General features: G+C 41.7%; 1 protein-coding gene across 17 annotated transcripts in view; it reads left to right on the top strand.

The window, feature by feature from the left end:
* The window catches only part of ARMC2 (armadillo repeat containing 2), a 145,775-nt gene that overhangs the window by 21,178 nt on the left and 107,277 nt on the right, over positions 1-17,320 (top strand). For all 17 annotated transcript variants that reach the window (XR_013534467.1, XR_013534469.1, XR_013534468.1 and 14 more), the window contains one exon: positions 3,834-4,041. Coding sequence is in view for 10 of the 17 variants with exons in the window: in XM_035296456.3 (XP_035152347.1) it covers positions 3,834-4,041 (208 nt within the window). In the remaining 7 variants the exon portion in view is untranslated. The remainder of the gene's footprint in view (positions 1-3,833; positions 4,042-17,320) is intronic.

Genomic DNA, 17,320 nt, shown 5'->3' on the forward strand with positions numbered 1-17,320 from the left:
ACTGGGGTACTGTAATGGTCTGCAGGTGGGTGGATGCAAGGCCCTCAGCCTGAGGAACAGCCAGTGGAGCCTGGGGATGCTGAGCTCCCAACACGACATGGCTGTGAGCAGCAGCCTTAGCCCTTTATCTCAGGGGACCATGAAAAATGATCATAAAGCACAAGAGGTTGGGAAGCAAATAAAGATCAGATTGCACCATCCTCTTGCTGAAAACTCTTCAGAGGCCCTGCTGTGCCTACAGAAGTGTTTGCCAAACTGAGTTCCAGGGGACTCCAGGGAACACTTTTGGCAAAACGGTAATAGCTTTTCTTTGGGAAAAGGGTTCAGTGCTCAAATAGGTCAGGGAAACATTGCCTACCTGTCATCTTCTTGGCGAGTCTCTGTGCACAAGTGTATTAAAATGTTGGTAAAGAAATTTGTTTAATTTTAATTCGACCCAGCGTTTCGCAAACCTGCTGGACTGTGGGATCTGTCTTTCAGGGACACAATTGGGAAACACACGCCTGCTGTAGAAGTTGGCAAACTTTTTCTGTAAAGGGACAGATAGTAAATATTTTAGACCTGGTCCATTTGGTCTCTGCTCAGCCTCTTCAGTTTTGCCATTGTAACATGGAAGCAGCCATCCACCAATTTATGGCCATTCTCATTCCTGATGAATGCCCCCCATGAAACTAAGCATGTATAACCATGGTCTGTATCTTCCTGGCAGAGAGTTGCAGCGCATTTTATGAAATTTGTAACGGATCACGGGTAAATTTCAAAAGGAGATGGCTCCCTGCAGCCTTACCATGCAGGACCAGTTCAGGTTCGCAAATATTTATTTGATACAAGTTATATACCACACCCCGTTATCAGCTCTCAGACAACAAATAGACAAAAAAGGCTTTTCTCTATTTGAAGCTTGAATTTCATGTAATTTTCTCATTACAAAATATTGTTTCTCTTTTGATTTTTTTCCAACCATTTAAAAATAAAAAAAGCATTCTTAGTTTGCAGATGGAAAATGAGGTGGGGCAGATTTGGTGGGGCTGTAGTTTGCTGAGCTCTGGTAGGGGCGGTGGGGGATGAAATCCAGCCCCTCCAAGTACACAGCTCTGTTGTCATCCAGCCCCAGCCTAGCATTCCAGGCCCTGCTCACGCCTGTCCTGGGTCTGCCCCCTCACAGTGGGTGTACCAGCAGGGTGGAATCCCCTGTGGTTCCCCACACCCACCCTGCTGTTTCAAGCCTCAGGCAAGACCTGCTGTATAATTTGCTGGGCCCATTGCTGAATGAAAATGTGGAACTCTTTGTTCAAAAATTATTAAGAGTTTCAAGATGGCCATAGCAGAGCCTTAAACCAAGTGTGGGCCCTTCTAAAAGTGGGGCCTGCCTGGTGACACGGGCAATGCACACTTGAAGTTGACTTTCACTCCAGACTTCTGTTCCCTTTTCTTCAAGCTGTTTACCTCTTATTAACCATTCAAAATGCGTCTTAGCCCCCGCCTCCTCTGTGAAGCTTTCTTTGACCAACTCCCAAACCCTCAAGTTTTCTCTACTCTCTCTGCCCACTCCTTACCCAGCTGGGACCACACGGGGCTGCATTTATCTCTTTACACATCTGTCCCCTTTGTCTCCCCTGCTAGATGGAGCAACATCAGTAAGAAAAGCCTTTTTCTCTGTTTGTTGCCTGAAAGCTGATAACGGGGTGTGGTATATAACATATGTCAAATAAATATTTGTGAACCTGAACTCGTCCTGCATGGTAAGTAAGGCTGCTGGGAGCTGTCTCCCTTTGAAATTTACCCAGGATTCATTACAAAATTCACACAATGTGCTGCAACTATCTGCCAGGAAGATACAGACCATAGTTATACATGCCCAGTTTCATGGGGGACATACATCAGGAATGAGAGTGAGTGCGCCGGGGCACTTGTAGTAATAACTGACAAGCTTACTTCAGTAGATTTGAAAATAGACAGGTGTAGCTCCTCCACGTATAGGTATGGTTGGGTTTCCCATCTAGAAGCTCCATGATGGCCAGGACTTGTTCACCATGACTTTACCCATGTAGTGAATAGCACCTGGCACATGGTGGTGGGTGCTTAATGAGTATTCAGGGAGTGAATGAATGAGAGAAATGAATGCTAAAAGACAACGATAGGCTAAAAAATACTTTGTAATCTGAAACAAATTGTGTGCTTTGAGTGATGTCATTTGAGGTGATGTAGTGATGTGGAGGGAGCCTTGGCCCAGAAGTCAGGATTCTTGCATTCCAATAATCATAATGACAGTAACTTCTAGGTTTTGAATGTGCTAGCACCATATAAGTCACTTTCCTAGGCCACATCATTTTAAATCTCACCACATCCCCAAATGGTGGGGACCATTGAAGGTGGCATGAATTGAGTGATATCCACATCACAGAGCAGGTGCTTGGGGGGCCTGCCCTCAAACCCAAGTATGAGCCAAAGCCCGTGCTCTTCCCACCCTATGGTCCTGGCTCTCCCTGTGACCTTAGACAAGTCACTTTACCTTTGGGTTCTCAGTTTTCTCATCTTAAAAAAAGAAGCCTAGAATTTCTAAGGTTCCTTTCAGTTTTAAAATTTAGTGTTTTGAAAGCAGGGAGTTTGGTCAGAGCAGAAGAATAGGTGGTTTTTTTATGATTAGTTTTTATTGGTTTGTTGGTTTCTTAGATAAGTACAGAAAGGGAAAGGAAACCTTGAGTCATTTTGAAAAATCTTGCAAAACAGTATTTTTCTGTATGAAGCTCATTCCCACCACCTCACACTGTACTGTGGGAGATTTACTCTCTTCCTCTTTAACAAAACGTTTTATCACAGACTACAGTTAGGTAGCAGCATAGACAATAAACTATTCCTAATATCAATTTGCTGATAAGGAAAGTGATATATGTCTAAGAATCTGCAGTCAAGAACAAAAAGATAAGATGTCTTCTTGCAACTCTATCTTATACCTCTCTAGAGGTGTGTTCCAGTGCCCTCTCCTTTCCATTGCAGAGTAGTGGTCTACTAGGCTAGGCCACACAATCTACCTCTCACCCCTCTAATCACCTCTCCTTCTCTTCACCCCCTCACATGCTGCATTCCTGCCATTCCTTGAGCACCCCATGCAGAGTGGTGCTAAAGAGTCCCCCACTTCAGCCTACCTTAGGGCCTCCACACCTAAGGTCTCTCTGCTCAAAAGACTCATCCTGGTCACCTGGTGGCTGGATGCCTCACCCCATAAAGGATTTGCCCTCCCTGCCCTACTGTACCCACCCTATTCCCAATCCCCTTGACCCTTCCCCACTTCTATACTTTGCTTTTTTCCACAGCACTTACTCTTTTATAATATGTCATATACCTTATTTGTTAATGGTGATTGCTTACTGTCTGTTTATTAGGATGTAAGCTCTGTGAGATCAGGGATCTGTTTTGATGTACACAAAGTGCCTAACACAGTGTTTGACATGGGAGAGCCACTCAGTAAATATTTTTTTTAGTGAAAAATTACTAACGTGATCAAATTCAAGAAGAAGAGCTGCTGTTATGGGACATGGAAATACTGAAGTGGAGTAGATAGTTTATAAGCCTGAAGTTGAGCATCTGCCTTCAAGTAGACTCTAAGCTGATAGAGATAAGATTCTGTACATTTTTACCTGCAAAACTGATGGTGCCAGGCTTAAGACACTGGTCTTGTGTATGCTCAGAAAGGCTTTGGCCAAAAAATTCCAGACTTAAATATAAGCAATGTATAACTTTTAAATCATATAAATTCTTAGATTGAAAGATAACATTTAAAGATAGTGATTCCTAAAATACTTTAACAAAACATTTTCTTGGTTATATTGCAGCAAAGAAGACAGTGGAGTCCAAAGAAACAGTTATGATAGCAGACTCTATGGTGAAAACAAATGGGATTTATTTAACAAAATCAAATGCTATATGCCACTTAAAGAGTCACCCACTTCAGCTAACTTATGATGGAGGCTTCAAGGAAATAAAGGAGCAAGAAATGTTCAAAGGAACAACATCCTTACCATCTCATCTCAAGAGTGGAGGGTCAGTATTCTTTTTATTTAATTTTCTGGTCAGGATGACAGTATCATTTAACAGTTTCTTCTCTGTCTTATATAGATGATTGGTTTGCTTTTTCTCTTTTATATAAACAAATTTTAAGTTAAGGATACATTCATAGGAGAGACTATTTCTCATGGCTGAATGGAGTTGATTTTACATCATTCCTTGTGTAATACCCAGGAAAACTCATTCATGACTGTCAAAGTGCTACTTCTGTAGGACTATAGAATAAGATTTAGTTGAGTGATGACTGATCATTCTGTTGGTATGTTATTTGGGATTCTTTCATGGCCTGGAATCTCCTATTATTTTCCTTTGGGTTAGTTCACTGTCTTTTTTTTTTTTTATTATTGCATTTTAGGTTTTGGGGTACATGTGCAGAACATGCAAGATAGTTGCATAGGTACACACGTGGCAGTGTGATTTGCTGCCTTCCTCCCCTTCAACCACATCTGGCATTTCTCCCCATGCTATCCCTCCCCAAGTTCACTGTCTTTAACTCCACAAGAGTGGACATTTATTTTATTCTTTCGTAGAGCTTGGATTACATATTTATTTTGCAAACTAGTGATTAAAACAGAAGTCGTCCTGTAGATTTCAGTTATCTGTGATATTCCTCCATTAGCCCTTCATAAATGAATGATTGGGAATTACTTTATTTCATACCATGTTCCTAGTTAGGGCTTCCTTGGGAATCAGTCTTCCTACCATATTTAGGATTTATGGAGAAACGCTTGCTGTATGGACTGTGAATTCTTATCCTAGTGTTTTACTGAAGAAACCTTGAATAATTGATGGCTAGAATGGGGGAAAGAGTGGAGCGAATAGCCTGTTTTCCAGTCCCAGCCAGTTGTGATGCTAAGAGAGGCAGAACATCTTGAACTGGACAGGGTCACTCAGTTTAAGTTATTTTTTCTTGGACTTTCCATTGGGTCATCATGGATAACTGCCCAGTTCAGATTTGCTTAACAAGATTAAATTCCATGGGCCATTTTAAGACCAAGTACTTCTTACACTCACGTTAGATTTCGGGTCTGACGTTGGCTTGGACACATGTGGCATCCTTAAAACTTTTTCCCCAAGTGGCTGCTTGGCAGCTCGTTAGTTTAGCTGAACCGACCCTGTCTGCTGACACAGTCTGAACAGTGTCACACACACGGAATTTATATTAAGCAACCTAGTAGTCCTTGTAATGTCGTTTTGCATTCAGAACATTTTTTTTAAATTAAAGGAAAAATGAGATGTCTCCTTAAGTGGAAGAGAATGATTTCAAGTTGGGACTTTGGGAGTTGAGCAGAAAACATCAAACTGGCCATTGCAGACAAATCGTTTCCAGTTGGTGAATAAGAATAGCCTGTGGACCTCAGAGCTTAAACATAAAAGGCAGCAGGAAAACTTGTATTTCTTTCAGCACTGAAGTAAAAAGGAGACATTTATCTTGCTGCATCCATCCTTACAGTAATGAAAGTTGACTAGAAAAACCAGACAAGAGCTATTTAATTTGTTTATTTGCAAACCTTCAGATGTGGCAGAATAATCTGGCAAGCCAGAGTTCATTATGTCTTCCTCATCCTGGGGCAGCAGGGGCATTTTCAGTTACATATTTTATCCCACAAACAGCAAAAGACAAATCAATTAGCACGTCTTCCTGACTGTCCAAAATTATGAAGCACTGGCAACAGCACTAATTGTTTTCTTTGTGTTTTGTTAGGACGGCTTTTACATCATATAAGAATTGTGTCTAAGTTGGGTTTGCAATGTACCCTGGCAAGGTTAACTTTCAGTAACATTTTTGCTTTATGAATCTTTACCACCTTTAATCATTGGGTGGAATTTTATTGTAGTGGTGCCAAAAAAAAGTTTATATAGTGGGATTAAAACAAACCAGAAAATGGAAACTCTTAGCAATTATTTCATTAATGACATTTATGAAAGAGTCTGGGACACTTGTTAATTGTTTCTTGTAAACATTTAAGTGACTAATTCCAAGAAATGATCTTTGCTATGCAGTGGAGGATTCCCAGTTTTGATGCTAGAGCCCTACCCTCAATTAGCATTTTTTCATCTTTAGACCATAAAGTGGAAAATGAAGATTCTTGTCGGTGAGCTGGGCTGGCAGGAGCAGGGAGGGTTGAGAAGGAGTGTGTAAGTAGACCGTGGAAAGTGGACGATGAGGTGAGGACACACTCCCAGTGTGGGGCCTTGCAGGCTTCTCTAGTGTGAGAGGGGCCACCTGTGTGGTGTGTGTTTATCTGGCTGGGAGAGGAAGGAGATTTTATTTACATGAAACTGTAGTAATTGTATACCCTAATTTAAAATATGGATAATTCAGACATGGAATGGACTGGAGTTAACTTTATGCTGGTTATGATGGGGAAAGGATTTGCTAAGCAAAGTATCATTGAGAACAATATTTTAGGGGACCATTTAACTTTACAAAAGAGAACACACTTTCAAGCACTTATGAAACTGTTGTCCTCAAACCTTGTGCCAGTTATGATGGTCTCTATATGTCTATTTAGGGATTCATTTAAGGTCTAGCAGACTTGCTACTCAGCAAAACTTCACCATCACTTGCTTTGTATTGCTATACAGACTGAAAGTAATGCAGCTGCCATTGACAAAAATGTGTGTATACTCCATCCATCCATCCACCCATTTACCCATCTACCCATCTACCCATGGATATATCTACCCATACATTCACCCACACACCCATTTATCCACCCATTCACCCATCCATCCACATACTCATTCACCCCTCTGCCCACCCGTCCATCCATACACCTGTTGGGTGCCAGCCCCAACTCTTTTTGTGGATGCCCTTAGTCCTGGTGGTGAAGAGGGAGTGAGAAAAGAAGTAAAGACAAAGGTAAGAGTATAGTTTCACAGTATGGGTCCAGGGGACCAATGCAAGCTCCCAGGGGACAGCGTTGGCCCTGAGCTCTGGGCTCCACACACTTTTATTAGGTGCATTATCTTATTAATCTTGGGGACTATGGTGAGGGGAGGTGAGAAAGGTAAACTAAAAGCTATTGCAGGGTAAGATGAGGGGTGAGGGAGAGCGTGTGTCTGCAGCATTCAATTGCATATGTGGTTCTTCTAAGAAATGCTAACTTAGGACACTGAGTTTTACCACCCATGGTTCTCAAGGTGCATCTGCATAGAAGCACAGGGGACCCACCAAGTCTGACCATACACAGTACATCAAGGGGCTTTTATCTCCCAAGCATTGCTGACACAGAGCAATCAGAGTTACTCCATATTCTGAGAACCTAGTCAGAGCCTGTGGCATTCTAGTTATCTCTGTCCTTCAAGGCTTTCCTGCCTTGCAAGCTCCCATCTGCAAAGACCCTTCCAAGTCTTGTGAGCAGAGGTCGCATTCCTTCCCAGAGTTCTTGCACAAGCCCTCTTTACAAGACCCTCATGCAGACTCTGTGTTAGGAAGAGATCATGGGACCAAAGCAGTCTTTCCTGCCTTGCAACCACACTGCTATGTTCCACGGTTTTGAAGTGCTCTCATATGGTCTTCACTAGGGGCTTCCTGTTACCACTTGATTTCTGTTTTTACAGACCTTAAACAATTTTTATTTTACTGCACCATTATTTGGAGTTTTCTTAACTCAATATTTGATCCGTGGCATGAATCTCAGTATATAAAAAGCAAAGCAAGCTTGTAATCATTTAACTAGAAATAACATAGGTCTGCGCCTGGCCATCTTGGCCCACTTATATCCACCTACCCATCCATCATCCACCCATCTATTCATCCACCCATCCACCCATCCTTCCATCGACTCATCCATATATCTACCCATCTGTCCACCCATACACCTATCCATCCACCCATCCATCCATCCATCCATCCATCCATCCATCTATCCAGCCATTCATCCATCTACCCATCTACCATCCATGTATCTCCCCATCCATCTACCCATTCACCTAGCCATCTACCTATCCAACCATCCATTTATCTATCCATCCATCCACCTACCCATCTACCCATCCATATGTCTCCTGATCCGTCCACCCATTCACCCATCCATTGACCTATCCACCCATTTATTCATCTATCCATTCATCCACCCATCCATATATCTACCCATCCATCCACCCATGCACCCATCCATCCACCTATTCACCCATCCATTCATCCATCCATATACCCATTCACCCATTCATCCACCCATACCTACCTTTGCACCCATTCACCTGTTGCTCATCCATCCATTCATTTACCCATTCACCCATCTGTTCATCTACCTATCCATCTATCCATCCACCCACCCACCCACCCACCCATTCACCCACTCATTTGTCCACTCATCCATCCACTCATCTACCCATCTATTCATTCACCCATCTATCAATCCATCTGTCCGTCCGGCCGTTCATCCATCCATCCATGGATAGAATCTGTTTCAAAGCAGATGAATCTCTTTAAGCTTTCTGACATTAAAGTGAATGTCATGGTTTGGAAATGTGACCTTTAGGAGGAAAGCCCAAGAGCAGCCAATTGTTATGGAGAGTCAAGGACTCTTCTTGATGAGCCAGGATCTCTGGATTTAGATTTGGTCCTCTCTCAGCCACTTGATTTAGCTGTATTTGGCAAGTCTCTTCACACTTTCAGGGGCTCAGGTTTCTAATCTATAAAATGGAAATAACTCTGCTCTTTTACTCCCATTTCCTTCTAGCCTTCACTATAGGTTGGGAATGATGACTAAGGCTTGAAAGCCTTACTAATAAACTATCGAGTGCTCTTGGTATTGTTGAAATCAAAAATAAGAAAAGAGAGCTTCTGGTTAAAGGCACAAAGGCATTCTCTAGAAATCCAATGAAAGCAGCAAAGAATGAAAAACAGAGAAATAGATTTCATCAATTAAACAGAAAAAAATGGCTACGACCCTGAACTACACAAGATGCAGTGCAAACTATACACTGCAATATGGGCTTGAGTTTTTTTTTTTGGTCTGCTTGGCAAAGAGGCCTTCTCACATTGTGTAATAAATCCTGCTAAGTCGATATTTGGAGAAGGGCTGACCCTGTCTTCCCTGTGTCTCTCCCTGGGGTGGTTATGTGGCCCAGGACTGGCTAATCAGAGTTCACCAACTCCAGGTACAGCAGTTGATTCAGAGATGGGTACATGATCCAAGCCAGGCCCATTGCATTCCTCCCTGGGACTTTCACCATGGCCTTTGGGGAAAGTGCTCTTTCTCCAGGTTCACAAACTGTAAAGATGATGTGGTCTTGGAGCTGACACTGGCATTTCTTTTTTTTTTTTTTTTTTTTTTTTTGAGACGGAGTTTCGCTCTTGTTACCCAGGCTGGAGTGCAATGGCGTGATCTCGGCTCACCGCAACTCCGCCTCCTGGGTTCAGGCAGTTCTCCTGCCTCAGCCTCCCGAGTAGCTGGGATTACAGGCACATACCACCATGCCCAGCTCATTTTAAAAATATTTTTAGTAGAAACGGGGTTTCGCCGTGTTGACCAGGATGATCTCGATCTCTTTACCTTGTGATCCACCTGCCTCGGCCTCCCAAAGTGCTGGGATTACAGGCTTGAGCCACCACGCCCGGCCGACACTAGCCTTTTCACAGCCTTATGGAGAGAGACTCTGAGAGGGAAGTGGTATATAAACAAAAAGAGCAGGGAAGGAAGATAATGATTAAGTTCAAGGATGATATATAAACCTCTAGATCCAGCTGTGTCTGAAGCCACCACATTAACATTGTAGAATACTGTTTGGTGAGCCAATATATTCTATTCCTTTTCTTTCTCCTTCCTTCCTTTTTTTTCTCTTCTTCTCTCTTTCCTTTTTCATTTCTTCTCCCTCCTTCAATCCCTCCCTCTCTTCCTTCTTTCTTTCCTTCCTTCCTTCTTTTCTACAGGGACAGTTTATGATATTTTAGATTAGTTTTTATTACTTGGAACATTACATTCATAGGAATCTAGTTAACCTTCCAAACACTAAGAAACCTAGATGATAACAAGGGGTAATTTGAAAGTGGACATGTACCTTCTCAGACCTTGAGCAAGAAACAGATTTCACTAAAGTGAGTCTCTGCCCAGAAAGGTGTAGTCAATGTTAATTGAAGAGATGAGATCTAAGGATATAGGCAGGCTGTGGGAGCAGGGAGTATGCCCCCTGTAAGAATTCCATTCAAGATCCGCATCATGAAGTCAGGTGGAGGATGGAGCTAAGGATGGAGCTAAGGATGACACATACTCCTGGTCACGTGTGAGCCAGCTAGTTTGTGTGTGTGTGTTTTGGGAAAGGGGCTTGACTGATTATAATTTAAGGCCTGGCGTGTAAAAGGGCTTTTCTGTGCATGACAGTGACCTGCTCCACACAAACCAAGGGAACAAACACTCCCAGGTCAGCAAAAGTAATAGATTTGGTGATTGCAAGTTTAAGAAAATTGACTGAAGTTAAAGCTACAGAATACCCCAGTTTGCTCTCTCTATGGATTCTATTCAGTGTCAATAAATAAATGGCTCTGTTTAAAGATAAATACTATTAAGATAAGAACCAATGTGGGACTCGAGCTTAGATATATAAAGAACATAGCAAAAGACAGATGAAGGAAGTGAATCACAGAAGGTATTACCCTCCAAAAACATGGAAAGAGTTCACACAATTTTCCATAGTCTCAGAGAAATCATAGATAATGTGATCATTCTTTTTTTTAAAAAAAAGAAAGGAAAAAATCACTCTTCTTTGAGTTATAATAATTTAAATTAGAGATTATAAGCCCACATAAGGAGATGAAAAATAAGCTTGCAGTATGCAAAAAAGAAATGAAATAAAAATGTATCAAGAGGAAAGTCACATTAGGAATAAAAAAATTAGAATAAAACAGCTGAAAATACAGTGGGACATGTTGGACAGGCTAGAAGAAATCATACAAAAAGAAAGGAATAATAATAAAGCTATGAATATGATTATTGAGATAGATATGGAAGAACAAAACTTGTTTTCCTGAAGAAGATGATCCTCTTCCTCCACTTCCTCTGCTAACACTATCTTAATGTGAATTGTCAGACGCTCTTCTAAGTGCTTTACATATATTAAGTCATTTGACATTCACAGCTCATGAAGAATGGAAGAGATCAGAGTAGAAAGAAGACAAATATTACAACATAATAGAAGAAAACTTTTTGGAACAAATACTTAAGTCTGAAGCTCAAATGGACACATGGTGTTCCAAGAAAATTTGATATGGAATAATCCACACTAAGACATTTCCACCAGTGCTCAGCACTAGAACACTGCCCAGTAGATACTACACACTTAGTGAATAATTGTTAATTGGGTGGGCAAATGGAATAGTTTCCTATGGCCATCCCAGCTGAACAAACAAGTCACATAAAAGGAGAAGAAGGCAGGCTGTCCCCTGGTTTTCTTAAAGCGTCACTCAGTGCCAGAAGGCAATAATGTCCATGAAGTCCTAAGTAAAATAAGAGAGAACTGAAGAACTGTATTGCCAGCCAAGTTGTGCAGAGGCAACAGATAGATATTTTCAATGTGAATGAACTGAGGGATAATACTACTCATATGCTTTCCAGAAAACTTATAGACAACAAAATGATGAGTCAGAATTCAAAACTTAGAAATGAAGAAGCATTCATGGTGAGTACAGTAATGATTTTGTTTTCATATTGGATTAAAACTAACCAACTCTGATTATGGAACAGAAACCTTGGCAATGTGGTTTAATATAAATAACCAAAACCAGCACCTGGGGAAGTGTGAGTACTAATTTCTTTGCTTGCATAATGGGGAATGGATTTGTAAGTAGCTAAAGTCTGAAATTGAAATATATAGTTGAAAAAATAATGATTTCAGCATTTTAATGTGTTCCATTTTTTTCCTTAACTTTAGAGAGATCTTTTAGAAACTGTTCTCTCTTTGTGAATAGCCATTCATCTGAAGTTCTGCAATTCCTTCAGTTTCACCTCAATTTCTGTTACTCTGTTACGTTCAAGTGAAATTTATTCTTAATGCTTTTTCACTACAATAACATGTATGGTATGATTCCATTTATATGCATCCATTTACCTGCCCTCCCTCCTGCCCTTGTGTTCTTTCATTCTTCTATTTTTTCACCTGTGTATATGCAGAATTATGTCTGAAATGATGTGGACCACATATTATGATATTTATTTCTGCGTGGTGGGATCCTAGATAATTTTTTTAAAAATCGCCTTTGTACTTTCTTGCCAGGCCTTTAAAAAATAATAAATATATCATTTTCTTCAAAAACAATGAAGTGATTATTCTTTTTAAGAGCAATGTGGCTGAGAAACTTTCCATTTGGAAAAGACATTGGCTAGATGTTGTAGAGGCCCTCTTCCTTGGACATTTTCTGTCCAATAAGCATTTCCTGGTAAGCAGTGCCCTCTGCTGAGGGGTAAGCAGTGCCCTGTGCTGAGGGGTTGGGGGATAGAGGAGTGGACCCCATCTTTGAGGAGCTTTCCAACATGTCAGGCTGCTGCTCAAGTGTGGTCCCTGGACCAGCAGCATGGGCCTCCCCTAGGAGCCTTTTAGAAATGCAGAATCTCAGTCCCCAGACTTAACCAAATCAGAATCTGCATTTTTATAAGATCTCCAAGTGCTTTGAATGCTCACACAAGGTAGAAGCACTATTCAAAGATGAACTCGAATGCTCGAGGAATGAAAGGGGAATTGAAAGAAGGCATCCTGAGAGTTTAGAGGTCAGAGCAGCTAATTCCGATTTGAGGATTAAGGGAAAATTCCTAGAGTAGTTGGGAATGGGGGTGGATTTTGAAGGTTGATTTTTGTGAATGATGGAGCACTGTGTTCTTGGCTAGAGGAGCAGCATAAGCCAGAGGTGGGATTCGACATGGCAGAGGCAGGAGGTATCCTGAGGCTGCAAGTCAAGAGCAGTGTGTCTGGAAGGGAAGTTAGGGGCACATGACGGATGGTCTTCAGTGCCACTCTCAGGCATGCGGGTCCACTGTTTACATAAAAGTGCACCACTGAGAGGTGACTTAAGCTGGCAGTTATGTGAAGGACGACTAGGGAGAGGTGACTTAAGCTGGCAGTTATGTGAAGGACGACTAGGGAGAGGAGAGCCTGGGACAAAGGAAGCCATTGGGAAGCCGTTGTAGCAGTTCTAGCATGAGGTGTGAGGGGAGCATGGCACCAGGGGTGGAACTCTGTGTGGCACCGGTTACCACAGTAGCATGCTGCAGAAGAGGCCAGTCACAGCTGCTGTTCCTGTACTGAACGAAGTCCTCACAGATGCAGCACTAACAAGTTGCAAGGGCTTTTCACATGCAGTGCCCTGAAACTGTGGGGCTTTGAATGTTAAGGGGAGTATGAAACCATGAGCCTTTAAGCTAAGGGAATTTAAGGTTACCTAAGTTAAGCTAACATGGAGAGCTACAAAGCAATATATCTAATCGTTAATATATATAGAACTTTAGTATTAACCAGTGATTATTGAAGAACGTCCCAAGGGGTTTGTGTGTGTGTATTTTAGTCTTGTGCCCAAGCCAACACTATTAAGTACCTTGGAGGACTTTCTTAGAATTTTAATTTTACAAACATTCCTTTAAAATCATGTCCTTTAATTTCAAGTGTTTGTGTGTAGCTGTTTAAGTAGAATGTTAAGTTTAGTAATTAAGAAAAAGTGATAACTCTGGCCGGATGTGGTGACTCACACCTGTAATCTCGGCACTTTGGGAGACCACAGTCAGGAATTCAAGACCAGCCTAGCCAACATGGCGAAACCCCATTTCTACCAAATATACAAAAAAAAAAAAAAATTACTGGGTGTAGTCCCAGCTACTCAGCAGAGGCAGAAGGAGGCAGAGGTTGCTGAGGCAGAATTGCTTGAACCCAGGAGGCAGAGGTTGCAGTAAGCCGAGATTTCACTCCTGCATTCCAGCTAGGTGACAGAGGGAGACTCCGTAGCCAAAAAAAAAAAAAAAAAGAAGGAAAAGAAAAAGTGATAATCTGTCTGGAAACTGTATCTGGTACTTTAGTCTATGGAAGATGTGAGGGGACCCTCCCTCTGCTGTCCGCCTTTCTGTTGCATTACCAAATTGCAGTCAAAGTATCAAAGATACTATAAAGCGGGATCAGCAAACTGAGGCCATGAGCTAAATACAGCCCATTACCTGTTTTGTAAATAAAATTGTATTGGAACGCAGACACACTCATCATTCGTCCATGGCCATCTTCACATTGCAGCAGGAGTTGAGTACTTATGACAGAAACTGTGTGGCCAAAAAGCTGAAAACATCTACCACCTGCCTTGAACCTACACAACTTGAATCTAGTTTGAAAAATGAAGTGTCTTTTTTTGTGGCAAGGATCAGTTTAGTTCAAAACTTGCTAAATTTTCTCTTATCCATATGCATCCTTTACAATTTCCTTATGTGTCATTTTTTACAAAATGGAAATAAATTTATTGACCTTTTAAAAATTCCAAATCCTTCTGTTTAATCTACCTCTTAATATTTGTTTAGTTATTCCTCCAAAGTAGGAATCAATGAACTATAGCCAGCTGGGTATGGTGGCTCATGCCTCTAATCCCTGCACTTTGGGAGGCCAAGGTGGGCGGATCATCTGTGGTTTGAAGTTTGAGACCCACCTGGCCGACATGGTGAAACCCCGTCTTTACTAAAAATACAAAACTTAGCCAGATGTAGTGGCACATGCCTGTAATCCCAGCTACTTGGGATTCTGTGGCAGGAGAATCACTTGAGCCCAGGAGGCAGAGGTTGCAGTGAACCTAGATCATGCCACTGTACTCCAGCCTGGGTGACTGAGCAAGATTCTATATCAAAACAAACAAACAAAAAACTATAGCCCAGTAGCCAAATCTGGTCATCCATCTGTTTTTTTTTTGTTTGTGTTGTTTTTCTTTTTTACAGCTCTTGTGCTAAGAATGGTTTATACACTTTGTAAAATCATTGCATTTTAAATGGTTACAAATGTAACCACATAGTACCTGGATTTTCCCACTTGGCCCACTTGGCAAATATATATCATGTAGCTCTTTAGAGAAAAAGCTTGCTGACGTCTGACTAAAGAACTTTAGTCATAATGATTAGAAGAACTGTCAGAATGATAGCAAAATCTGAATTTTATAGTTTTTTTTTTCTTTTCTTGAAACAGAGGCTTGCTCTGTTTGCCCAGGCTGGAGTGCAGTGGTGCAATCTTGGCTCACCACAACCTCTGCCTCCTGGGCTCAAGTGATTCTCCTGCCTCATCCTCCCATGTAGCTGGGATTACAGGTGCACGCCACCATGCCCAGCTAATTTTTTTATTTTTAGTAGAGTTGGGGCTTCGCTATGTTGGCCAGGCTGGTCTTGAACTCCTGACCTCAAGTGATCTGCCTGCCTCAGCCTCCCAAAGTGCTGTGATTACAGGCGTAATCTACCATGCCTGGCTAATTTGATAGTATTTTTAAAGAAATGTACTTGTGTTTCTTTGGGGTGCATGTGGTCCAGAAGTAGATGTTGTCCACATGATTGACTCATGGATGGGCAGTGGTAACTCAGGTCAGTCCATGTATAGCATTGCCATAGCCACAGGTTAGTTCTGGTTATTCAGAGTGAAATGTAGGACTCTCCTCACTGACTATAAGAGCAAGCTTTGCTTTTGTTCTGAAACATGGACTGAGGAGGAGAGGCCTGGGAATGCCAGACCCACTTTGCTTTCATCAGAACTCCAACCTGGTAACAGTTGGAAGTGAGGGAAGGGCAGAGCAGAGACAATCACAGAAAGTTGCAGCCAAAGGCCTGATCACGCCATGCCTAAAACCCACCCTCCCTGTCCACATTCAGGTTATGTGAGTCAATAAATTCCATCTGTTGTTTAAATCCATTAAAATTAGGGTTTTTGTTATTTGTAGATTAAGATATCCTAATGAAGACAAACAGTGCCAATCTGCCTCTACCAAGAATTTCACAGAGGAGCTTTAAGAAATGATTTCTGGAATTATTTTTGGTACATGAAAAATCATTGCAAAAAATTTAATTACAGTCTTTAATAATAAGGAACAGGAAACTGAGAAGAACAATTATGCTGGATGACTGACTTAAGATCCAAAAACATCTGATAGGCAGGAATGCTTTGCCAAATGCAGCCCTGTGGAATTTAGGAAGAACGAGCAAAGGCCCAACCTGGATTGGAAAGTCTACCTTAGCTGCACATGTGGAAAAAGATAAGAGCCACCCACCACTGTGATGTGACCACCAAACCACCAATGTCATTTTAGGCTGCAGTGTTACTTAGAACATCTCTCTGTCCTCAAGGCCATAATACTTTTGGCGGAGTGCTGGGTTCCAGACTTGCAAAGGGATCCAGACAAGTGAACACTCACTTCAACTAACTGAGTATCCTGGAAGATATTTGAAACTGCATCAGATGAGGAACAGTTGAAGGGACTGGAGGAGTTTGCTGATGACATCAGTGATGACAACAGACACAATAGTAAATATTTACTGAGTATTTACCATGTGCCTGGAACTGTGCCAAGCAATTGCTTATCCTATCATTTAGTCCTCATGACAGTCTCACATTGGAGTGTTATTTACTACCCTCTTATACAGATGAGGAAACCAAAACTTACCCAAGGTCACACAGCTGTAAGTGGTTGAACCATGGGATGTAAACCACAGGAGATAACTTTATGTGGGTAATGCAACACTTTTAAATATTTGCAGGATTGTCAAGAAGAAAAAGGATAAAGATTTGTTTTATGCAGTTCCAATGAGTAGAACCAAGACCAATGAGTAGAGTTTACAGGAAACCCAAATTTCTGTTGAGTACGTAAGTCCATCTAGTCTTCCTTTTCTCCTTAATGGAGTGATTTTCTTTTCCTGATGTCTCTCTTCTGCATTCAGTCTTACTGTGGGACTTCAGCTATGTGGCTGTGTGGAAACTCTGTTAGGCTTCCCCTGCTATCCCATTCCTCCAAGGCTACGTTCTGTTCTTCCCTCTGCCTGAAATCAGCCACCAAATCCTGTCAACCCTTGAATATGTTCAACTCTTGAATATGTTCCTTCCTCTCCAGTTCCACTGTCACCCTCAGATTAGTCCTTGTTCCCTCTCTCCAAGTCTCCTAAATTGTCATCACACGCTCCCAAATCCCATCACTTCCTTGTATAAGAACCTATGATAGTTCCTTATTGCCTGTCAAATCAGGTTCATTTACTGAACCCACAGTGGCAGGCAACTGTTTCCTTCCAATACTTCTCAGTAGAAACCTTCTGTGACTGTC

This window comes from Callithrix jacchus, chromosome 4, assembly GCF_049354715.1.
Source record: "Callithrix jacchus isolate 240 chromosome 4, calJac240_pri, whole genome shotgun sequence".
Lineage (NCBI taxonomy): Eukaryota > Metazoa > Chordata > Mammalia > Primates > Cebidae > Callithrix > Callithrix jacchus.